Source organism: Aquarana catesbeiana, linkage group LG02 (genome assembly GCF_042186555.1).
Source record: "Aquarana catesbeiana isolate 2022-GZ linkage group LG02, ASM4218655v1, whole genome shotgun sequence".
Classification (NCBI taxonomy): domain Eukaryota; kingdom Metazoa; phylum Chordata; class Amphibia; order Anura; family Ranidae; genus Aquarana; species Aquarana catesbeiana.
This window is the reverse complement of record NC_133325.1, coordinates 758,729,287-758,754,441: the sequence shown is the minus strand read 5'-3', so window position 1 is coordinate 758,754,441 and position 25,155 is coordinate 758,729,287. Positions and strand designations below refer to the sequence as shown.

General features: G+C 42.2%; 1 protein-coding gene across 3 annotated transcripts in view; it reads left to right on the top strand.

The window, feature by feature from the left end:
* The window catches only part of HLCS (holocarboxylase synthetase), a 268,532-nt gene that overhangs the window by 97,126 nt on the left and 146,251 nt on the right, over positions 1–25,155 (top strand). For all 3 annotated transcript variants that reach the window (XM_073617197.1, XM_073617196.1, XM_073617199.1), the window contains one exon: positions 17,093–17,361. In XM_073617197.1, the coding sequence (XP_073473298.1) occupies positions 17,093–17,361 (269 nt within the window). The remainder of the gene's footprint in view (positions 1–17,092; positions 17,362–25,155) is intronic.

Sequence of the window (25,155 nt, the reverse complement as noted above, 5' to 3'; positions counted from 1 at the left end):
ATCATATCAGGGCAAGTCTGATCATTAGAAGAGAGTACACTGAGTTCCCAGCATAGCTAGAGAACTGACCACGATGAGTTCTCCTGCTTAGTGTGGTCAGTTTTTGATGGGAACGCAGAGGGACTGGCGGGATCACCAGGGATTTCACATAAAGGAAGCAATACAGAGAGAACAGGATATTTTCTCATACAAGTACATGGTACAGCAGACACATATCAGGAATATGATGTGTTGGGGTAACAAACGCTTTAATCCCTCCTGCCCTGTCGGTCTGAAAGCACAGCAAAAAGCATCGCTTTGTAAAGGGAATGTTCCCACCACTGTTGTACGTTGCTGTGCCTTACAACACAATGTACAGTAAGTGTAATTAAAGTCATTAAAAAAAAAATCACAGCGACACATAATAGGACGTATGGCAGTGCGTGTTTACAATGCACACCAGTACACGTGTGTTATGTGCACAAGAGCATGCTCCTATTGCTTTGAATGGGCCATAAAAGACCACAGCAGTTCAAACTTCTAGTGACTTGTAGCTCAATCAATGCCCAGAAAGTAATCAGAGAGTTTTGTTGCTGCCTCGGGCCTCTGCTACAAAGTTGCTGGTGTGATGTGGTTCTAAATTAGGGCTGGACAAATACCGGGATCATTATAATAGTGTAAACTAAATGGTATCTTATTGATACCTTAAAAAAAAAAAAAAAAAGCCAACTTTGGCTTCTGAACTGGACTGGCCGACTCCTGAATTCTACATAAAGGTGGCCGGCCGCTCTGCTGTGCTGCCTTGCTGTGTGTCTACCTTCCATAGCTTAACCAGTTACTGTATATACCAGCCTGTAATAGCCTTTCATTACTAGGATATTTTGCAGTGATGTGATAGTTTGGCTGACAATTATTCGGTCATGCAACTCTATAACCAAAATGAGTTTAAGGCTCCATGCATGGACTTAAAAAACGTCGATTCTACAGGCGTTTGACGTTTTTTTTCTCCTGCCTCTAGAAGCACTTCTATTGTATTCTATGTGTCTTTGCACATTATGACTTCTATAGGCGTTTTCTGTCGGGGACGTTCAGAGGCAGGAAAAAAAAACCCTTCTCTATCGCGTTTTCTGGAGAAGTTTAGGAGCTGTAAATACGTCAGTCTCTCCTAAACTCCTCTTATCTCTTCTGAACGTCAAGTTTCAAAGTTTTTTAGTAAAAATGCAGTGTGAAATGCATTCTGGGAGTAAAACTTTTGCAGAGGGGTGTGTAGTGCAAAAAACGCCTATAAACTAAAATGCTTAAACTCTCATAGACTCACCTAAACTTTGTACAATATGCTTTCTAATTGTGTCTTTTATGCCACATTTTTTAAGCTAAAAACGTTGACGTTTCTTCTGCTCATAGTGTGCATGGAGCCTTAATCTTCTTTTTTTTTTTTTTAAGACAATGTTCTTTTGGTGGTATTTAAAACATTGTTTTTTTTTTTTACTATATAAAGTAAAGAGGCCCCACATTTTTGAATAAAAAAAGTTTATTTTCTTGAAAAAAAAAAAACAAAAACAAATTCTGTATGCCAGGATGGTACGATCACTCTGAAAATGACCCCTTTTTTGGAAAGAAAAGGACACCCCAAGCTGACCTTATTTTTTGCCACAATTTTTTTAAAATAAAGAAACCTGATAATATTGAGGTGCTTAAAGTGGACTTTCAGTCGTTTTTTCATCTTTCCATCTATTAAATCCTCTGCCCTTGTTGTTTTAACTTTGGATAGTAAAACATTTTTTTTCTGCCAGTAAATACCTTATAAAGCCCACTTCCTGTTTCTTGTCTGGTCATTAGCCTAGGCTTATGACATCATGTATAGCTCTCCCTCACTCTCCTGAGAGTTTGCCAGGAAGGGGGTGACTAAGGGAGGTCAGTACTGGGAAGGGGTAATTGTCTTGAGGGGTCTGTACTGGGAAGGGGGTAATTGTCCTCAGGGTTCTGTACTGGGAAGGGGTAATTGTCTTGAGGGGTCTGTACTGAGAAGGGGTAATTCTCCTGAAGGGTCTGTACTGGGGAGGGCTGACTGCACTGATTGGTTTGTACTGGGAGGGGGGTGACTGTCCCAAAGGAGGTCTGTACTGGGAAGGGGTAATTGTCCTGAGGGGTCTGTACTAGGAAGGGGTAATTGTCCTTAGGGGTCTGTACTGGGAGGGGGGTGACTGTCCCAAGGGAGGTCTGTACTGGGAAATGGTAATTGTCCTCAGAGGTCTGTACTGGGAAGGGGTAATTGTCCTCAGGGGTCTGTACTTGGAAGGGGTAATTGTCCTCAGGGGTCTGTACTTGGAAGGGGTAATTGTCCTCAGGGGTCTGTACTGGGAGGGGTAATTGTCCTTAGGGGTCTGTACTGGGAGGGGGGTGACTGTCCCAGGGGAGGTCTGTACTGGGAAAGGGTAATTGTCCTCGGGGGTCTGTACTGGGAAGGGGTAATTGTCCTCAGGGGTCTGTACTTGGAAGGGGTAATTGTCCTCAGGGGTCTGTACTGGGAAGGGGTAATTGTCCTCAGGGGTCTGTACTGGGAAGGGGTAATTGTCCTCAGGGGTCTGTACTGGGAAGGGGTAATTGTCCTAAGGGAGGTCTGCACTGGGAAGGGGTAATTGTCCTAAGGGAGGTCTGCACTGGGAAGGGGTAATTGTCCTAAGGGAGGTCTGTACTGGGAAGGGGTAATTCTCCTAAAGGGTCTGTACTGGGAAGGGATAATTGTCCTCAGGGGTCTGTACTGGGAAGGGGTAATTGTCCTCAGGGGTCTGTACTGGGAAGGGGTAATTGTCCTAAGGGAGGTCTGCACTGGGAAGGGGTAATTGTCCTAAGGGAGGTCTGTACTGGGAAGGGGTAATTGTCCTAAAGGGTCTGTACTGGGAAGGGATAATTGTCCTCAGGGGTCTGTACTGGGGAGGGCTGACTGCACTGATGGGTCTGTACTAGGAGGGGGGAGACTGTTCTAAGGGAGGTCTGTACTGGGAAGGGTTGACTGTTATGAGGGGGTCTGTATTGAGGATGGGTCACTGTCCTGAGGGATCTGTAGTGCGGTGGGGATGTCTGTACTGATGGGTCTGTATTGGAGGTGTAGTGGGGTATTCAGTGTTTACTGAGGGAGTCTGTGCTGGGGGAGGGTTTGTACTAAGGGGATGGGCTGGGAGGGGGATTTAGGGATGTTAGATGAGATCTATACTGTGGGGGGATAAGAGTTTGGGGTGGTTAAAAGTATGCTCAGTTTTTATTTAACCGTGCCCTTTTGAGCCCCTCTCCCTTCCACCGCCTGTAAAAGTAAACCTACAGCTTCTGACCTGCTAAGATTACTTTTATATTAAAGGGAATCACCAGCCGTAAAAAATGCGGATCATTGCTGCAGCGATGACCAAGATATCACCCTTCCAATCCAGCGATGTACCGGTATGTCGCTGGTCGGCAGGTGGTTAACGAACAAACAAGTTGCTTGTGCTCCCTTTGACATCAGCCTTCACAAAGCTTTTTTAATGCACAGCTTTATCACAGAAGACTCTGCCCAGATCAAGCCTCATCGTGACTTGTTTCACCCAAAGAAGGCTTAATCTATGATTATTAATATACGATTAAGTCCTTTTTGGGTGACACATGCCAGAGTGAGGCTTGGTCTGGGCAGACTCTTCTGTGATCTATTCCTGGAATTATTTTTTTATTTTTTTCTGTCTCTTTTACTTTTCTTTCAATTAGCCTAGATGAACATCTCTCTCTGACTATGCCCCTGAAGAAGGATTGTACAGATACTAAGTACCCCGAAACGCGTAGGGCTTGAGAAGAGCTTTTTTCATCACATTCGTTTTGTCTTAATTGCTTATGATGGCTATTATGTAGTTCATACTATGTTAGTCCATACATTTATTGCTTGTTTTTATCTCAATATACCTGTGATTATGAATAAAATTTAAACCTTTTTACAAATGTCCTTTACCTTCTACATACTTTGTTATTCTTTACTCTTGCAAGTGCCAGGAAAGTCCACCTAGGGGAACCCTTTTGTTTTATGTCTATAGACTATTGGATGTGGCACGGCTCTTTTACCTAAAACTGATTGGTCACCCCTTCTTTGCTATTTTTATCGGGAATTGGAATTTTTGAGAAGGCTGGTGTTACTGGAGTGCAGCCGACTTATTTGTTCATTCCACGTAGATGATGTGGCACTTAAAGTGTTTGTAAACCCTTTGCTACAGGTAAACCTATAATTATCCAAAATTAGTGTGACTGCGCTGATCAATAGATGTGTGTGTGTGTGTGTATATGTATATATATATATATATATATATATATATATATATATATTATTACCACTGATACCTTATATCAAGAAAATATTTCAACCTACTACCGCGTAACTACCGATCTCTTTTGAATTCAGCCCCCTGTAGGTTGAGGTTGATAATTTTTGTTTCCATCAAACCATGTGGCATCCTTTCGTTCCTAACGCATTACCAAGTCCATATCAGTATAGACATCCAGCATGATTTTTTTCCCCCATTGAGATCTAATGTGTGTATATGTATGTATAAATATATGTATGTGTGTGTGTATGTATGTATATATATGTATGTATGTATATATATATATATATATATATATATATATATATATATATATATATATACAGTATCTCACAAAAGTGAATACACCCCTCAAATTGTTGTAAATATTTTATTATATCTTTTCATGTGACAACACTGGGTTAAGGCAGTGCTGGAAAATAATGGTGGCCTCACAAAATATTGACACTTTGGGCCCAATTTGGACATTTTCACTTAGGGGTGTACTCACTTTTGTTGCCAGAGGTTTAATGGCTGTGTGTTGAGTTATTTTGAGGGGAGAGCAAATCTACACTGTTATACAAGCTGTACACTCACTACTTTACATTGTAGCAAAGTGTCATTTCTTCAGAGTTGTCACATGAAAAGATAGAATAAAATATTTACAAAAATGTGAGGGGTGTACTTACTTTTGTGAGATAGTGTGTGTATGTGTATATATATATATCTCTATATAGATATATAGATATATATCTATATAGATATAGATAGATAGATATCTCTCTCTCTTTTATCTATCTATCTAAAAATGTTTTAGATCATTTATATCAAGCTAATCTCTTATCTATATATGATTATATAAATCGTATATGAATAAGAGATCATCTTGATCTAAATTATATATAAAAAGACTATACTTTCCCTTTTTAAAGTCCATGGTTGGGTTGCAGTGAAAAGAGTAGGTCCAGGTGCTGTTTCCTGGGAGATAATGTAATTACATTTGATACTATGACTCAAACAGAATGAACCTAGATGTTCTGTCGAGGATCCAGTGTGGGACTGAGATAAACCGCAGGCTGATGGAAGTTTGACAGAGGCTGATGTGATGCAGACATGCGGTTTGCTGCCAGTGACATACCTGCTGTGTTATCCATACAGGCGTGATTGACATGCTGAGCTCACAGGCTGTTTTCTGAGCTCATCTGCTTGCAGGTCGTGCTCTTCAGAATGGCTTCATATCCAATTGTGTTATATCACTCAGCACCAGGGTGTTGCCAGGAGGATTATACACCATAACTGGGCTAAATGAGCAAGCTGTTTCGCGATGACCGAGCAGAATATTCTTGTGTAATACAATATACAGTATAATAGCTACTAAACTGTAATGGATTTGGGTCATTTATATACAGTATATACTGTATTTCTATACAGTATTTCATTTGTTAAAAAAAAAAAAAAAAGCTAATCAATGACAAGGGATTCCCAGAGCACAATGGGTTCACTAAAGAGCCGTAGTAGCTGCCTTTTTGAAGCTTTGTACTTCTGATTTGAAACTTTAGACAGATCCATGTGAATAAGGATGAGTCACTCTGATTCTTGTCCAGCTTCAGCTAATAAATATAAGAAGACACTAGAGCTCCACTTACTAGCTTAAAAGGAAACCACAAAATACTTCAGGGCGTTATTTAATTTTTTTTTATCTGAATAAAAGGAAAGTAAGGCTCCATTCAGACAAGTGCTGGCACTTGTGCTGGGTACAGGCTTCCTTAGTTATTGTGCCTGTATCTGCCCCAGGCTAAGTGCGGGCAGGTAGCCCCGCCTGTCAAAACTTGACACGGGTCGTCAGGGACATGGCCATCACAGAACTTGCAATGTTGCCCAGACCCAACATGGACGCCCACAGAGAGTTTAGAGATGTACAGGAGCGTGCGGCGCACAGACGTGACAGACGCTGACGCCAACGGCCCTATTTAAGCAAACCATTGACAACAGAACATTGCTGGATTATTTCAGCTTCCCTGTGTGCCTTGTGACCCTGTTTCCTGATCTGTGGATTACCCGTTGTTGACCCGGCTTGACTTGACCTCGCTTCCTGATTCTCTGGTTTGACCTTTGGCTTGCATCTGGACCCTGCTTCTGTTCCTGATCACCCGGTTTGACTTTCAGCTTGCATCTGGACCCTGCTTCTGTTCCTGATCACCTGATTTGACCCTTGGCTTGCTTCTGGACTTTGCTTCTGTTCCTGTCTTCTGTGTATGACCTTGGCTCGCCCCTGTTTATGCTCTGGACTGACTTATCTGTGTATGACCTCTGGCCTGGCTCCTGGTTCCTCCACATACCAAGCACAGCAAGTCCAGCTCAGCCTGCTACAGTCATCCCTCAGTGGCCAGCTCATCTGACTACAAGCAAGCACCTGCAGCCGCTGCATCTGCATCCACCTCTGTAGGTTGCCCACACGCAGCCTGGGAAAAATGCAGACACAGCGACAAAGGGAGCCTGCATGCAGGATGGGTGTCAGCATTATAGGGCCGCTTCACACCAGAACGTGGTGCAGGAAAGGCTTGTGCCGTGCACGCTTCCTGTACCGTGTTCAAAACGCACTGCACTACAGTGCCATTAGCAATGTATTGCCATTGCCAATACATTGCCAATGGCACCCGCAACCACTATTCTATTCAAATTCGAAATTGATTCTATTTGAATTATGGGAATTGGTATATTCTTCCTATTCTAATCTATTCTATTCTATTGTTTTTTAAATTATATTCTTTTTTTTTCTTTGTTTAATCTATTCTATGCTATTCTTTTCCATTATATTATTTTATTTTGTATTATTTTCTATTCTATTATTTTCTATTCAAATTTATTCTATTTGAAATTCGTATTTCGGAAGATGGTGTTATTCTTTCTATTCTATTCTATTCTATTCTATTCTATTCTATTCTATTCTGTTTTTCTATGCTAGTCTGTTATTTTCTATTCTAATCTAGTCTATTCTTTTCTATTCTATTCAAATTCGAATTTATTCTATTTGAATTTTGGGAAATGGTTATTTTCTTTCTATTCTATTAATTCTGTTCTTTTCTATTCAATTATAGTCTATTTTTTTTGTACTGTTTGTTCTATTCTATTCTTTTCTATTATATTATTTTCTTATGTATTCAAATGTATTCTATTTGAAATTTGAATTTCAGAAGATGGTTTTATTCTTTCTATGTTATTCTATTCTATTTGTTGCTCATATATTCTTGTCTATACCGTTCTTTTATTTTCTATTATATTTTGTTCTGTTTTACTGTATTATATTCTATTATTTTATTTTCTGTTATATTCTTTTCCAGGCTATTGTCGTTTTTTTTCTGTTCTATTCCTTTATTTTCTAGTCTATTTTATCCTCTTTGGAAATTGGAAAACTTTTCGAATTCGAAAACAATTTGATTTAGAATTTCGTCCAAATTTTTTTTCTGTTATTTCGGATTCCTTTTAAATTCAGTCCTATTGTAATTCGGAATGAAACGAACCGCACATGTCTAGCTTTGACTGTCTCTAAACTCTTCTGCTCCTAAACTCTTGTAAAAGCCTATGTGTGCATGGACACATAGGGGAGATTTACTAAAACAGGAGCACACAGAATCTGGTGCAGTTGTGCATAGAAACAGAGGGATGGGGATACATTTGCTGACAGACGGATCGGATAACAGTCGGATAAAAATGGATAGGTGGTTCATTGCCATCGGACAGCCCCATAGAGAACAGCGGGCTATGCAGAGCAGACCCGGATCCGTCATCCACCTGCTCCAGTGAGGATCAGCAGAGAGAACCCCCACTGGGCAGGTGGATCCTCTTGATGGAGTCCACCCCACCTGAAAGGGGCCTAAAATCTGGAAGTTGGTTATTCAGAACTTCACCAACTTGTGTGCAGCAGTTTTAGTAAATCTCCTCCATAGGCTTTTATTGCGTTGAGTTCAGGGGCCTTGGCAAAAAAAAAAAAACGCCAAAAGCTTCTGAACGTGAGTTTAGGAGCAGTAGTGTGCGCGAGGCCTAATTGTTCGCTGCTGTATGCAAATACCTCAGTCAGCAGGTTGGATGGATCAAGCCTTTTTTAACCAGGGTGCCTTGAGGTTTCTTCATTACTGCCGCCCCTGGGTATTCAGCATTTGGTAGTCTGATCCAGCCTACCTGAGTCTAGGGTCATGCGTTATGGACCCTCTTGACTAATTGTCATGATACCATCTCTGTGTTGATAATTATTTGGTTGGTTTGGTATACCCCCTACAGATGTACTACAAACGCATCTACCCCTGATGAAGCGAGCATGGTCTTGTGAAATGCGTTAGGATACTTTTCATGCCTGTGTACTTTGCAATTTACATTTTATACCATGATATGTGTATTGACATTTTTTACTGTAGTTATCATTTCAGTGGCTTGGCTATGATTCATGTTGTATATGTTTGCATGACAATTTTAATAAATTTGGTGACTGCATTTACTCTGTCAATTGTTGGCTAACCGCATTCACCTCATTTAAAGTCCCGGGGTGATATCCTGTTTTTTTTTTTTTTTTTTGAGGTTTCTTCAGGGGGTGTTTTGGCAAAATGCCTAAAAATTGATCAAAAATTGTATACAAGCCAGCAGGTGGATCAAGCCTACCTTTTAGTTACACAAAGCCTCAGGTTTTCATTATGCACCATTACGACTTTGTAGACACTGGCATCCTAACCAGATGTCATCTGTTGGTAAGGAGGGTGTCTGTTGCCTCCACAACATCCTTGTTTGACCCTCCTGTGTCCCTCTTCCTCAGCACTGGGTTGACATTAGCTGACTAATGGAGAGAAATTGAGGGAGAAGAGAAACTTTGGAATACTAGTCAGTACCAGTGTGCAAAAGTGTATTTGCTTTGGAAGAATGAATCACCTCTAACATTGGGGGTCCTACATGTGGATGTTGCTGTACTGTAAAGCTATTAGAATTGTTTTTTAGATTTTAGAATGGAGTGCCTCGAGACTGTCCATCATTTTAAAGGGCGCCTTCCCTGAAAATACGTTGAGCAACACTGTATAACACTCTTAAGAGAGATATATATATACACACATACACACACACACTGTATTTATACTGTACACATACAGGACTGCCTGTATGTGTATAGTCTAACTTTTGACAGTGCCTTTCTCTGCAGCTTCAGCTGCACAGGACAGTGAAAGAACAGAAAACACTCTGTACAGAGCCTCCTGTTCATTTACAAACTAAATCATAGTAAACAGTTTACTATGCTTCAGTTATGAACACAGGGAGTGATCGGTACTGATCACTCATTGTGTTCATTTACAAAAAGAAGGGGCCAGTAAATATGACCTAACTACCGGCCTCTTCCCCGCTCTTCATCCTGAAAAAAGATCCCCCGACATGTGCAATTTGTTTAGTTCCGAATTCGTTTTTTAACGAATTTTGACAAATTCGTTAATTCCAAAATTCCAAATTTTTCTATTTCCCAAATTTCCGAATTTCTGAAATTTCCAAATTTCAGAAATTTCGGGAATTTGGAAATTTCGGAAATTTGGAAGTTCGGAAATTCAGAAATTTGAAATGTGAAAATTTGGAAGTAGAGGTCAATGTGTCGCAACTAGCTTTGCGTGTAATTGTAAACCATATAATGGCAAACCGATAGGAAACAAAAAAAATTCCAATCCCATAGGTAATTTTTTACTGGTAATGTCATGGCAATGACATAGTTGTAAACTGATACATTTCACTAAAGTATGTCTAATGCCAATTTCCCAAATTTCCGAATTTCTGAAGCTTCCAAATTTCAGAAATTTCGGGAATTCGGAAATTTGGAAATTCGAAAATTCGAAATTTCGGAAATTTGAAAATTCGGAAATTTGGAAGTTCGGAAATTCGGAAATTCGAAATTCGGAAATTCGAAATTCGGAAATTCGGAATTTTGAAAATTCGAAAATCAAAAATATGAAAATTCGGAAATGTGAAAATTCGGAAATTTCTAAAATTTGAAAATTTGGAAATTTTAAATTCGAAAATTTGGAAAAAAGCAAAAAAGACCACAACACCTTGGTAGGATGGGGAAGTTTTTTTCTTTTCTTTTTTATATTGCTCTCTATTTCTTCTTGTTCTGGTAACCCCATCCCCTCATTTCTTGTCCAAGTGTAACAGAGATATACAATGATGGAAAATCCCCCATCTCCCATCAGGCACAGGGAATTTAAAACCCAACAGAGCTTCTAATCTACCCTCATATCTGGTTCATTCAAAATTAAAGTGGAACTCCAGGATTTACCCCTTGTATGCAGGAAGGCAAATCCAAAGAACAAAACATTTAGAGCTCTACTTTAAAAGAAACATTTTGGCTGGAGTTGGGTTTTTAAAACCGCATTCTGGTTATGGTTCTTGCAATTCTGTATTGAGAGGGAGCCAAAATCACATTCCTTTCATAGTGTTTGATGACCTACCCACAGACCTTAGACGGGTCTCAGGAGACTCATGAGACATTTCTAAGTTGTACAGTTTTGTAAAGACCAACAACTTTTTTTTTTTTGCCTTGGATATGTTCCCAAAATATTTATGTGACAGTATCAGATTGTACCAGAACAATGCTGGAAGGTATAGGGGTCAATGTGTCGCAGCTAGCTTTGCGTGTAATTGTTTACCATATAATGGCAAACCGATAGGAAACAAAAAAAATTCCAATCCCATAGGTAATTTTTTCTGGTAATGTCAGCATGTCATGAGGATTGCTTCGTTAAAAATGACATGGTTGTAAACTGATACATTTCACTAAAATATGTCTAATGCCAATCCTTTTTTTTTCATCTTTGTATAGTGTATGTGCCATATGTGTCACATTGGGAAGCTTTCCTTTTCTATCCGGTCCTATAGATATAACAGGAAGCTAGATGAAATCTCTCCAGATTGAGCCCCATTTCACACTGATGCGGTGCGAGGTTCTCGGCGATTCCTGTACATTTCCCACACTGCATCACAGCCGCCCTCTGTTCATGCGAACCGCTGCGGGTGTCAAAAATGATTTGCAAAATGCAGTGCAATTTGCTAAATCGGATCGCATAGGTGATCCGATTCCAGTGCGGCAAAAGTGCACCTTTTTCTTGTGGGTGCAGTGTCATTTGAGCCATACAAAATGAATGGGCTCAATTTGCACTGCAAAGAATCGCATGTAATTTAACCACTTGCCTACTGGGCACTTTAACCTCCTTTCTGCCCAGGCCAATTTTCAACTTTCAGCGCTGTCACTCTTTGAATGACAATTGCGCGGCCATGCAACACTGTACCCAAATTAAATTTTTATCATTTTCTTCACACAAATAGAGCTTTCTTTTGGTGGTATGTAATCACTGCTGGGTTTTTTTATTTTTTACTAAAAAAAAAAGACCAAAAATTTTGAAAAGAAAAAAAGATTTTCTTAGTTTCTGTCAGTAAATTTTGTAAATAAGTATTTTTTCTCCTTCATTGATGTGCGCTGATGAGGTGGCACTGATGGGCTGCACTGATGAGGTAGCACTTATGGGCACGGATGAGGCGGCACTGATGAGGAGACACTAATATGCCGCACTGATAGGCGGCACTGATGGGTGGCACTGGTGGGCACTGATGCCTGGCACTGGTGGACACTGATAGGCGGCACAGATAGGCAGCATTGATGGGCGGCACTGATGGGCATTAATGAGCCTCACTGATAGGCGGCACTGATAGCCAGCTCTGACTGGCATCACTAATGGGCAATGACTGGTGGCACTTGTGGGCACTGATTGTGGGCACTGATTGCTGGCACTGGTGGGCACTGATTGCTGGCCCTGGTAGCGTTTTATTGTAATCAGGGCACTGATGATCAGTGCCCTGATTACATGTCTCCAAGTCCCCTGCCAGGAGATGCAGCTGATCAGCTCTCCTCACTCTGTCAGTGTGAGGCAATGAGAGCCGATTACCGGCATTTCCGTGTTTAGATGTGACTGGCTGTGATTCGACACAGCCGATCATATGGACCAAGACGGCGTGCCCCAGGACGACGTCAGATTAATGATGAAACGCGTTGGGAGGAGCGACGTACTGACGTCACCACATGATACGTCCCGTTGTTTGTTTGTACGGGCGTGTGTACTGCAGCCGGCTGGCCGCATATTTTTAAAGTTTTTCTGTATCTATACGCCTTGCAGGCGTTTCTGTTTTTAACATTTAAATAAAAAAACCTAGCCACTCTCTGAATTTTTTCCTCTGAGCTACTTTCGTGTCATCACTTATCGAGCTGTGTATGGGCCCAAAGTGGAGGATTCGTACGACTACATTCCGGATCAGACGGCCCCTGTTGATGTGGTGATTGGATCGGTGTCGGGACATCATTGAGGAAAAGGTCCTGGCGGTTTATAGCCACAGGCATTTCTAGCCTGTGCAGCTGGTAAGCGCACATTTTCTACGGTGGTGGATTCGCGGTGTCTGTCAAGCAGAAGTCACATGAGTTTCATTGAACTGTTTATACGCTGATTCACTTTCTGCAAACAATTTACCTTTACTTTGGAATTTTTTATTGTTACAGAATCACCTACAGAGTCAATAACCTTGGAGTTGGGACTTTGTTTGAATTATTCATTTATCACTTAATATATGTTTAATAGGTTTAGGTTCACTTGCACATTAATTAGAGCGCAACCATTTTTTGTTTGTATTTGTGTGTATTTCATTTTGTGTTGCAGCTTAGTATTAGGGTTAATTTCATTTTCCAGCACAGTCTTTATTTTCCCACTGTTACTGTTAAGAAGGACAGAGGGAGAAAGGGGAAAGAATCAGAAACTGTAATGAAAGAGGAGGGGTGATATAAATGGGAGGCAGGGCAGGAATGTGAAGGAAGTGCTATGAAGGGGGATGGGGTTCTATAAAGGGGGGTGAAGACAGTTATGTGAAGGGGGGTGCTATAAAGGGGATGAAGACAGTTATGTGTAGGGTAGGGGGTGCTGTAAAGGGGGTGAGGACAGGAATGTGAAGGGGGTGTTATAAAGGGGGTGAGGACAGGAATGTGAAGGGGGTGAAGACAGTTATGTGTTGGGTAGGGGGGGCTATAAAGGGGGTGAGGACAGGAATGTGAAGGGGGTGCTATAAAGGGGGTGAGGACAGTTATGTGAAGGGGGGGGGTGCTATAAAGGGGGTGAGGACAGTTATGTGAAGGGGGTTCTAAAAAGAGGGTGAGGACAGGAATGTGAAGGGGGTGCTATAAAGGGGGTGAGGACAGTTATGTGAAGGGGGGGTGCTATAAAGGGGTGAGGACAGGAATGTGAAGGGGGTGCTATAAAGGGGGGGAGGACAGGAATGTGAAGAGGGTTCTATAAAGGGGGTGAGGACAGGAATATAAAGGGGGTGAGGACAGTTATGTGAAGGGGGGGTGCTATAAAGGGGGTGAGGACAGCTATGTGAAGGGGGTGCTAAAAAGGGGGTGAGGACAGGAATGTGAAGGGGGTGCTATAAAGGGGGTGAGGACAGTTATGTGAAGGGGGGGTGTTATAAAGGGGTGAGGACAGGAATGTGAAGGGGGTGCTATAAAGGAGGTGAGGACAGTTATGTGAAAGGGGGTTGCTATAAAGCGGTGAGAACAGGAATGTGAAGGGGGTGCGATAAAGGGGATGAGGACAGGAATGTGAAGGGGGTGCTATAAAGGGAGTGAGGAGAGGAATGTGAAGGGGGGTGCTATAAAGGGGCGAGGACAGGAAGGTGAAGGGGGGTGCTATAAAGGGGGACCGCAGACAAGCATGTGAAGAGGGCTGAGGACTGTAATGTGAAAGGGGGGAATGACGTGTGGGGGGACTGAGAACACTGATGTAATAAAAAGGATTGTGATGTGAAGGATCTGTGGCTAGCTTCACATTATTCATACTGCGTTTAGGCAGCCCCTATTGCAGTGGGCTGCCTTGTAAGCAGAAACGCAGAAAAATAAGTCCCTGCCCTGACCCTTTTGTTTTTTTGTTTTTTTTATTGGGCCGCATCAAGCTGTATGGTACTGTGGCACCATGCGGTGTGGCACTCGCAAAAATGCGCCACATTTGCCATTGTGCAGAGGTGCCATTGAGAGTCAAACATGATTCGGACCTCAGCTGGAAGAAAATGTTACTGACTGGACCTTCATGAATTTTAAAGGGGTTGTAAAGGTAAAACTTTTTTCACCTTAATGCATAACTGTCTAATTGAGCGACTATGTGGCAGATGAGGTTTAATGTTGAGAAATGTAAAGTTATGCACTTGGGGGCTAAGAATATACATCATACATACTAGGGGGAGTACAACTGGGGGAATCCGTAGTGGAGAAGCATCTGGGGGCTTTAGTAGATCATAAGCTCAAAATAATAGCATGCAATGGAGTTTCCAAAGCGAGCAAAGTCCTTTCTTGTATTAAGAGAGGTATGGATTCCAGAGAGAGAGATATAATTTTGCCCCTTTACAAATCATTAGTAAGACCTCATCTGGAATATGCAGTTCAGTTTTGGGCACCAGTTCTCAAAAAGGATATCAGGGAACTGGAGAGAGTGCAGAGAAGGGCAACCAAACTGATAAGAGGCATGGAGGAGCTCAGCTATGAGGAAAGATTAGATTAGCTGAATTCATTCTCTCTTGAGAAGAGAAGATTAAGGGGGGATATCATCAACATGTACAAATACATTAGTAATCCATATAGTGATCTTAATGTTGAGTTATTCACTTTAAGGTCATCACAGAGGACAAGGGGGCACTCTTTACGTCTAGAGAAAAAAAGATTTCATCTCCAAATACGGAAAACTTTCTTCACAATAAGAGCTATAGACTCCCTCCAGAGGTGGTTCGTACATAATATAATTGGGTACTAATATTTATAGGTAAAGTTGACCCAGGGAAAATCCAATTGCCTTTCGGGGGGTCAGGAAGGAATTTTTCCCCTGCTGTAGCAAAGTAGATCATGATTTTCTGTTTTTTGTTATTTTTGCCTTCCTCTGGATCAACTGTGGGTGTAGGATCGTGTATATGGGATTGTATGTTTTTTTTTTTTTTTTGGTTGAACTGGATGTGCTTTCACCTCCAATTTTGTCCTATATATCAAATAGGTTACTTTAAGCTTTCCCCTTTAAGGCCGGGTTCACACTGGTACGACACGACTGTTGTACGACTGTCGATCCTACTTTGCCCTGCGACATCAGTCCTATTTCCATCCAACTTGAATGAACAGGATACGATTTTGCTCCGACTTTGAGATAGTCCAACTTGTCCTTTGACCAATCAAAACAATCCCAGTGTGACATAATTTCCTTTTCCTGCTGCTGTAATCACCACGTCAGATGTCACAAGTCGGATGGTTAGGACAAAGACCCGATTTTGATCTGACTTCAATGATATTGAGGCCGGGTTTACACTGGTATGACACGACAGTCATACCACTGGTATGAATCTTTAGGGGGAACTCCACGCAAAATGTTAAAAAAAAACGACATGGGTTCCCCTCAAAGAGCATACCAGACCCTTATCCTAGCACACACCCCCTGGAAGGTCAGGAAAGGGGGTGGGGACGAGCGAGTGGTAATAAAAGAGTAGTAAGTAAAAAAGATCCTTTTTTAAGTAAAAAAGATCCTTTTTCTCACAGTGCAGGTGTATCAATCGGCTCCAATCACCTTCAAACTTTATGGACCTTTTTAAGGTTAGCTTGCAGCTTAAAACAAGCCTTTTTATTAAAAATATAAAGTGAACTCGCATTTATATGTGCATTAAAACCTGGTGCACAACAGAGTAAACGTTTCAGTGATGTCCCCTTAAGACACAATATATAGTCAACAGCAAATTAAGTTTTTGTCTGGGATAAATTGGAATGAAAGAACGGTCCAAGAATGTTCTTACGAGAATTTTCATAAGTACATAGATACGAAATTCTATTAGTGCTTGGCCAACTTAATCCTGTCCCCACTACAAAATTTCCCATCTATTCCTGTTTTGGTCATCCTGTAGTGACTCAAAATGTCACATTTTTCCCATTTGCTTTTAGTCCTGGTAACAGTTGTCACCAGGACAAATAAAGCTCACAATACTCCAAACCAAGTACAGTAAAAGTCTTTTTGAGAATAGTCTTCAAGTCAATAAGGGTGCATATACAGATGAGGATACAAATGGCAGAGGGAGATTCACAGGTGCGAGAAATATCAAGCTGGAAGAGGGCACAAAGGCTAAAAACTAACACTAATTCTTTAAAAAAGTCAATTTTGCACATTAATAGTAGTGCCTTCATCAAAACCTAAGGTCCAGCAGCAGCAGACGACCACCTTCCGTGGACAGCATTTGAACTGTAACACAAATGCTCCACCAGCTTAGCAACCCTTGGAGCCAGCAGACACCTGCCACACTGTTTGAGTGGCGTCCTCCATTGTAAGCACCTCCTGTGACAAGCACACACTATTTTCATGTCCCCTCACAATTGCAACACATTTCTGAAATATGTCCTTAATCCTAATGTTAGAGACACAGATAACAATAAATACTTGACTATACAAACACTTTAAGACTGCTATCTTGTGTAAAGAGCAGTAGTGAGCTTTTACACATCACAGTTTATCAGCCAATCAAAATACAGCTCTTTGTCTTATCTAACCTGCTGAAAGCTTTCTTCTGATTGGTAGCTGTGGTTTACTGAACTTCGTCACAATCTCCCGTGCTTTTTTTTTTTTTGATAAACTTTGTCTTTGTCTATTTTTTTTAAAACTGCATATCATCTTGCCCAAATTTGGCTAGTGATGAACAATAATTGGTGTCTCTCTCTACAGGATAAACACCCTGATGTTCTCCGGTGGATTCAATCAAAGACAAAGAATGGATTGATCAAATCCAGCAAGATGTCTCTGAAGGTGTTTGAGTCTTCCCAGTATGACATAGATATTACTCCATCTCTGGTGCCCCTGATAACAACAGAGGAAGACTTCATCTGTGAGGACTTCAGCCTGGAGAAGTACAGGGAGAACCTCCGTACTGAAACACTTGGGAAAATGGTGCTGTTTTCTGAGGTCACCACAACCACGTTTAACCTTCTGGATGGGTAAGTCCTGGGGCTGCTTCACGAAACAACTACTGGTTTGAGGCATAGCAATGGAAGACGAGCTAGAATAAAGTTTTGATCATGCTAACAACTGATTCATCTGGGAGATTCTCTTGGGTATCATGGATCAGTCATTGGATCAATCATTTCAGCATGTCCACTTAGAGAGGCTGGTTGGTTGGCCGCATTTATCAGCTTTCCCATTCATTAGGGCACTGCATGGGTTAACTGCTCGCTTTGTCCAGGGGCGACCAAAAAGTCATAACTCACCTGATCCTCTGCTCCAGCAGCAAATGGCGCGCCCTCACGATCCAGCCGTGGCTTGTTCCTGATGTCCTCTTGTCCAGAGCAGGTCCATGGGCGTGATGATGTCCGGAACAGTCCACTGCAGAAGTATTCTAGACCATGGGAGGTGGGGGGGGGGGGAATAGGAGCTGCACTGTTCGGCCTTGTGCTGGGAGGATCAGAGGATTGGGTAAGTATATCTCTGCTCTCCTCACCCCTAGATGAAAATGAGCAGTTGACCCGTACAGTGTGGGCACAGCCCTACTGCTAGGGAAAAAATGTTTTCATGGAGTTTACAGTAGTTTTAAAGAGTTACTTCACCTTTTATATCACTTTTCCAAAAATTACCTAAGCATGCCAAATTATGCAAAAAAAACAGTCTCTAGGTGTTAAAAATGATGCAAACTTCACTGCATACTAAAACCTGTTTCAGTTCGGTGGATACTGGCATAGGCCATGCTTGTCTACTTATTGTAATTGCATCATTAGCTTCAATGTTTCAAAAATTGCAGTCTTTGTGACATTTCTCCAGACATGCAGCTCCCTTGGCAAGCATTTCAACTAGGATGAAAGACCTATTACTGTCAACCTTAGCACACTGCATGGGATTCGTGAAATTTTACTTTAAAGGATAAATCCACTTTCATGGGAACAAAAGAATAGCAAATAAAAAAAAAATTAAAAAAAAATAATATACCCTGTTTCCCCGAAAATAAGACCTAACGTTATTGTCGGTGATGGCTGCAATATAAGCCCTACCCCTCAAATAGGCCCTAGGTCTTATTTTCAGGGTAGGGCTTATTTTCGGGGAAACAGGGTAGGGCTTATTTGGGGGGTAGGGCTTATATTGCAGCCATCACCGACAATCACGCTAGGTCTTATTTTTGGGGAAACAGGGTAGCATAGTCATATTGTATTTGAATGTTATTAAAAATTATCATTCCTTTTCAATCTGCAGTGCTGTCATTTTCTGTAAAATTCAGTGCAATATGTAAAGCTTGGAGGCATTCTGTACACCATTGGAGTATAGAACAACCCCAGAAATGTCATTTCCTGCTTGTGTGATTGGCTCACTGATTTTCCCAGAAACCTGCACTAAGATACAAGTCAGAGTTTAGACATCCTCTGAAAAATTTTTTTTTAGTTTGGTGAGATATTCTCTAATGGGATGCAGACCCTGCCACCCTCCCCATTAGAACACTGCAAGTGCATCAGCTGATTGATTAATGAAAGTCACTCCCATTCAGATTCACTCTGCACATTGACATAAGAAAACAAACAGCTATTTCTTTACAGCAACAAAAAGTATGAAACTGCAACAGAGTTTGGTAAAATCTTTGCAATGTACACAGGTCACCCAGAGGGGAGTGTTTTTTTCTCAACAAGAGTGAATTTCTCTTTTGTTCATCCACGGGCACAGCGCCTCCTTAATCTTGACCATTGGGTTATATCGTCTACGCAGCAATAGGACTAGTCAGAACTAAAAACACCTGGCTACGCCCATGGGCAAATAGCTTTTTTCAATGCATTTTCTCCTGGAAGATCTACAATCAACTGCCGGGCTGGATGACAGGCTGGATAATCTAGATCCAGTGGTCTCCCCAGTCCAGCCAGCGAGCATGTGCAGACCGCAACTACGCGCTAGGTCGGCCGCAACATAGCCTCAATGGACGGAGGCTGGCCTGCAAGTTAAACGTCTCGCAGGGTCGCAGACAAACAGGCTCTGGTCCGAGTCGCAGTGGTACCTTATCCGACAGCCCCCACTTCGGTGTTCTGTCTGGAGGGTCACCCGCACCATGGATCAGTAAGTACAGTCCCCCCTATCCTCCTTGGTGCGGTTTGGGGTGGACGCAGGTACCCTCCAGGGATGGTCGGACCTGTCTGCAGTATCCCTCCTCCCATCCTAAAGTCACTTGGTTAAACTGGGCTTCCCTCCCCCCCACGGATTGGTGGGTGTCCCAGGGCAGGCAGCAGGGACCTCTGGGGGTCTCCCTCACCATTTCCCTTCTGGGTGGTGTGTGTCCTGCCCTGGCGGTATGGGGGGGGTTTCAAGTGCAGAGGGTGCAACGGAGACCCCTAGGTGCATGCCCTGCTGTGTGTGCAGTGTGAGGTAGTGTGCAGTTTGGAGATCCCAGTGCTGAGAGTGCAGTGGTGCAGAGTGCACAGCAGTGTCTCCTTAAATGTTCAACTTGCCTGGTGGAGTACAGTACCTTTTGGAGGGGGGTCCCCTTGCAGAGGGTGCAGCGATGTTGAAGGCACAGAGAGGATCTTGGCAGCATGCTTTAGCATGTCAAATGGCCGGTGGCCATGTTTGGGAGGTCCGATGACATCATGGCGGCCATTTTCCCTTGGTGTGGCTGGTCTCCGGCCGGCAGCCATGTTTGTGTAGCCGATGATACGCTAGAGACGGCTGGTGTTTCGTCAGATTAGGCAAAAATGCAAAACTCTGGTGGGTGTAACAAGTGTATCCTTACTATGGAGGAGTGCTGGGTGTAGCAAGATGGCGGCGACAGGAATGTCACTTCTGTTACACATTCTGATGGGTCGCCTAATCTGAAGAAACGCCGGAACCTCGAGGAGATGCCAAAGCTCCTTCTCTTCCTCCCCCCCCCCCCCCATGCTTCTCTTCCTGTCCCGAGATATATGAAATGGACGCCTACATTGGTGTTGCTGGGTCCGAATTGCGGCGCTCCTCCGTTTGGTAGGGTACATGTAGGGGCATGTGGCTCCGATTGTAGGTCTCTTTTGCAACCATGGGATTTAAACTTAGTGCTATCGGTTCTCCAGAAACCTCCATTCGAGAATATTTGGGAGATTCCCTTACCTACAGTACCTTCACTAATTTCTATAAAGTAGATATTTTGGCATCTGAGGATGCTTCTTTTGGCTGCAAGGTTTTGCAAGCTTCTGTTTAAGAGGGGGTTCCCTCTCGAGGGGTGTTTTTTCTTTAAAATGTTTTATTTCAGATGGGGCTCCTGTGTCCTGGTTAGGGCTCTTGTGGTTAGCCTCAGGTTATTTTGCCCACCCCTCATTTTTCTTTGGCACTGCTTTTGGACGTCTCAATGGTCAAGATTAAGGAGGCGCTGTGTCCGTCGATGAACAAAAGAGAAAATGGGACTTTTGTACTCACCGTAAAATCAGTTTCTCTGAGTTCATTGACGGACACAGCACCCACCCCTCTATGGAGTTTCTGATACTTCTTTTACTGCTTGCTACTAAACTGAATACCTAGAGCAGGGAGGGGGTTATATACTGACTAAGGACAGCCCATGGGCGTAGCCAGGTGTTTTTTGTTCTGCCTAGTCCTACTCCTGCGGAGGCGATATAAGCCAATGGTCAAGATTAAGGAGGCGCTGTGTCTGTCGAACTCAGAGAAATGGATTTTACAGTGAGTACAAAAATCCAATTTTTTTTTTTAAACTCTGTGCAGACTTCTTGCGAAAGCAATCAGTAAGGGACATGAATGGGGAAAAAAATTCAGTGAAGTCCATAAATTAAGTACTGTTGTCACACTACTGGTTCTAGGAAGTCACATGTTGTTGTTTTTTTTGGGTTACATAGCTTTAGTGTAAAGAAAATGAAAAAAAAAAATGTAATGACCTAATATTACCAAATTGCTTGTGTAGCATTTATGTATAAAAACATAGAAGAATGCTGGCAGAAAAAGACCAGTTGGTCCACTGAGTCTTCAGTTTTTTTCCATCATTTTGTCTGAATATATCTTAAGCATGTTTGAGTTCACTTACTGTTGACTGACTCACTACTACTTTTTAAGGTTACCTTTGAATTTTCCTCTTGCTAGTTTGTACTTGCAATATGAAGCCATGTTCTGGATCTTGGCTTCATAGGGAAATAAACTGCTCTCCTGAACCTTATTCACACCCTTAATGAATTTAACTCTTTCCCTGCCACCAAAATATGTCATACGTTGGCAGCAGTGGGGGGTTTACACACACTTCTGGTTGCTACAGCATGTAAATCTGATAAGCTGTCGGCTGTCAGATGGAAGCAATCACTTCCACGGGCCCCGGTAATGCAATCCTCCTCCGCCATGTTTCCTGGGTTTCACTGTCTCACCTGAGGACCCAGGACCACCATAGTGGGTGCCATCGGGTAGAGCAGGGGTCTCCAAACTTTCTAGGACCAGTTTACTGTCCTTCAGGATGTGGGGGGGGGGGGCGCACACTGTGGCCAGTGGGAGTAGAAAATGCACCGACATCAGTGCCCCATCATTGATTTTAATTGGAGGAATAGAGCCCCATTGGTGATATTAATGAGAAGAATAGTGCCCCATTGTTGGTGTCAATAGGGGGAATGGTGCCTAATCATTAGTGTCAGTTGGTGGAATAGTATCCCAAGAGCCAGATAAAGTCAAGCAAAGAGCCACATCTGGCCCCGAGCCGCAGTTTGGAGACCACTTGGGTAGAGGGGAGTATTCTGACTCCAACTGTTGTAATAGGGACTTATCCCTTGCTGAGACCTTTATGCCTGTATAAGCAGATATAATCATCACGGACAATACTTATCAGATAGCTTGAACTCACCAGAGACCGTTTCTTCCATAAGCGTGGGTCTTTATTGCAAGCAGCAGTTATATCAAACAACAATATGTGGCAGATGAATGAAAGACGGTATCCGCAGGTCAAAACATAGTAATGCGTTTCAGGATGCGAGCAGATGGCAGGAGGCCTATACAGAAGTGCCCATCTCATTCATCCCAAGACAGAGAAACCGGAACAGGAAATACATCACAAAATGGGTGGGGACAGTGATGATGCACTAACTAAAATGACCACAAGATGACAGTATAATAACCAATTATATAAACATTAACATAGCTATACATAGCATTACATTTTACTCAACCAGTGTAATGCCGCGTACACACGATCGGACTTCTCGTCGAAACAAGATATGAGGGCTTTTCCAACGGGATTCCGCTCAAGTTTGCCTTGCATACATACGGTCATGCAAAAGTTTGCTGAACTTACGACCGTCAAGAACGCGGTGATGTACAACACTACGACGAGCCGAGAAAATTAAGCTTTATGCTTCCGAGTATGCGTTGAATTGTTTCCAAGCATGCGTCGGAATTGCCACAGACGATCGCATTTTCGGATAGGAACTTTTTCTGACCGAAAAATTGAGAACGTGCTCTCAATCTTTTGCTGGCTGAAATTCGGCCAGCAAACGTCCGATGGAGCATACACACGGTCGCATTTTCCGACGAAAAAATCTTATCGGTCTTTTGCGGGCCGAAATTCCAATCGTGTGTACGCGGCATTACAGCACAGGGAGAGAGACCAGCAAACATTTATTCGCTAATCGCCTTTAACTATGATGAGCCCGGAAGCAACATTGCATCACTTCCAGGTTCAGTTGTCAGTTTCCCCAGCTGCTGTGGCTGGAAAAGAAGCTAATGAAGTGTGATTGGCAGGGGGGGGCATCAGGGATCTAATTAACCCCTGATGTTCCATTAAAGAGAACCTGTTATAGCAAAATGCTGCCAAATAGAACTTTTGATAAAAAAATTTAAGTTACACCCAAATATTTAAACCATTTCCCTAAAAAATCCCCCATTTCACGCACATGCATTTACAAATGCAAATACACATGTTAGGGGGGCCTGCATACAAAAACATTGATTGTGTTACATGTGCTACATTTAACGCACACAGGCTGGAGTAAGAACAATAATTGTAGGTCCATTATTTACATTTGACTCCAAACAGATGACCTGTAGGGGCTTATAACACATTACCTATGGGACAATTTTGGATCCAAAGTTTGTTGTCGTTTCATGGATGCATGCAGTTTTAAGGCTTGACATGTTGGGTATCTGTTTACTTTGCACATCCTCATCTTTTATATTCTATTAAAAATTGGGTGCCCTAAATTTAATTTTAGAGTATTTTGTAATGAATATTTAACAAGTGGTTGCACTAATACCATGTGACATAAACATTTGTAACTACCACAATTTTATTCTCCAGGGTCTCTGCTTTCTTCTCTCTTGCATGCAGTGCTGAAATAAAGGACCAGTAGCCCTAAAACTCCCTTTTGTCAAAGCTTTCAGAAAGGCCTTTGGAAATGTTTCCCAGACTTGCAAAACAAATCTGAATTTTTCGACTTTGTATCAGTTTCATCCTGCAGCTTATTTTTCCATGTTAGCAGCCATTTTAGACTCCGGAAGGCTGGAAACTGGCAGCTGGTAGCATCTTTCAATATGGTTATCGCACAGGAAGTCAGTTGTGTGTTGGAAATAAAATATCCTTCACAAAATCTCCTATATTATTGCCTGTTCTGATCTTTTGAACTTTTATAAATTGATTCATAATTGTTTTTTATATACTGTAAACTTCCTGGTAGTTTATGTTCACCAGCTTTACAGGCTCTGCCACTGGCAAATGTTCGTTCAGCTGATGTACGACCGTTGGAGGTGCTAACAGGCTTTACAAAATATACTCTTATCTTGGCAGCGTATTACTGTGTGTTTGAGAAATGATTTGCTGAATGACACGAGGTCCAGGGTGGTTGGGGGATAATGGATTGGATAGGCAGGCTGTGTCTTAGTTGTGTTAATGAATGCAGAGGACTGATCCTGGCAGACAATCGCCTTTTGAGCCATTCTGTACTTTTGTTATCTTCTTTTCTTTTTGCTTTCGTTTTGAATCCTCTAGAGAAATGTTATGCTGTTCGAAAAAGATGCCCAATGTGTCTGATAATGTAAAATAAGAGATGGCTACTAATAGACAGACAGTGGGGAAAATAATTATTTGATCCCCTGCAGATTTTGTAAGTTTCCCCACTTACAAAGAAATGAAGGGTCTATAATTGTTATTATAGGTATATTTTAAATGATAGAGACAGAATATCAACCAAAAATCCAGAAAAAAACACATGATACAAATGTTGTAAAAAAGAGTTGCAGTTCAGTGAGTAAAATAAGTATTTGATTCCCTACCAACCAACAATAATTCTGGCTCCCACAGACTGGCTACAGTATGTGCTCATGTGGTACACAGATTAGTCCTGTCAATTCAAGAAGGTGCTCCTAACGACAACTCGTTATGTGTATAAAAGACACCTGTCCACAAATCTTTCTTCCATTCAAACCTCACCATCATGGGCAAGACCAAAGAGCTGTCAAAGGACGTCACGGACAAGATTGTAGACCTGCACAAGGCTGGAATGGGGTACAAAACCGTTGGTGAGAAGGAGACAACTGCAAGAAGGTTGGCGAGAAGGAGACAACTGCAAGAAGGTTGGTGAGAAGGAGACAACTGTTGGAGCGATTATTTGCAAATTGAAGAAATACAAAATAACCATCAATCTCCCTCGTTCTGGAGCTCCATGAAAGATATTGACTCAGTGGGTAAGGATTATCATAAGAAAAGTGAGGGATCATCCCAGAAATACACAGGAGATGCCTGTGAATAATCTCAAGGCAACATGCTTTGGGGCTGCTTCTCTGCTAAAGGTACAGGCCGACTTTGCCACATTGAGGGC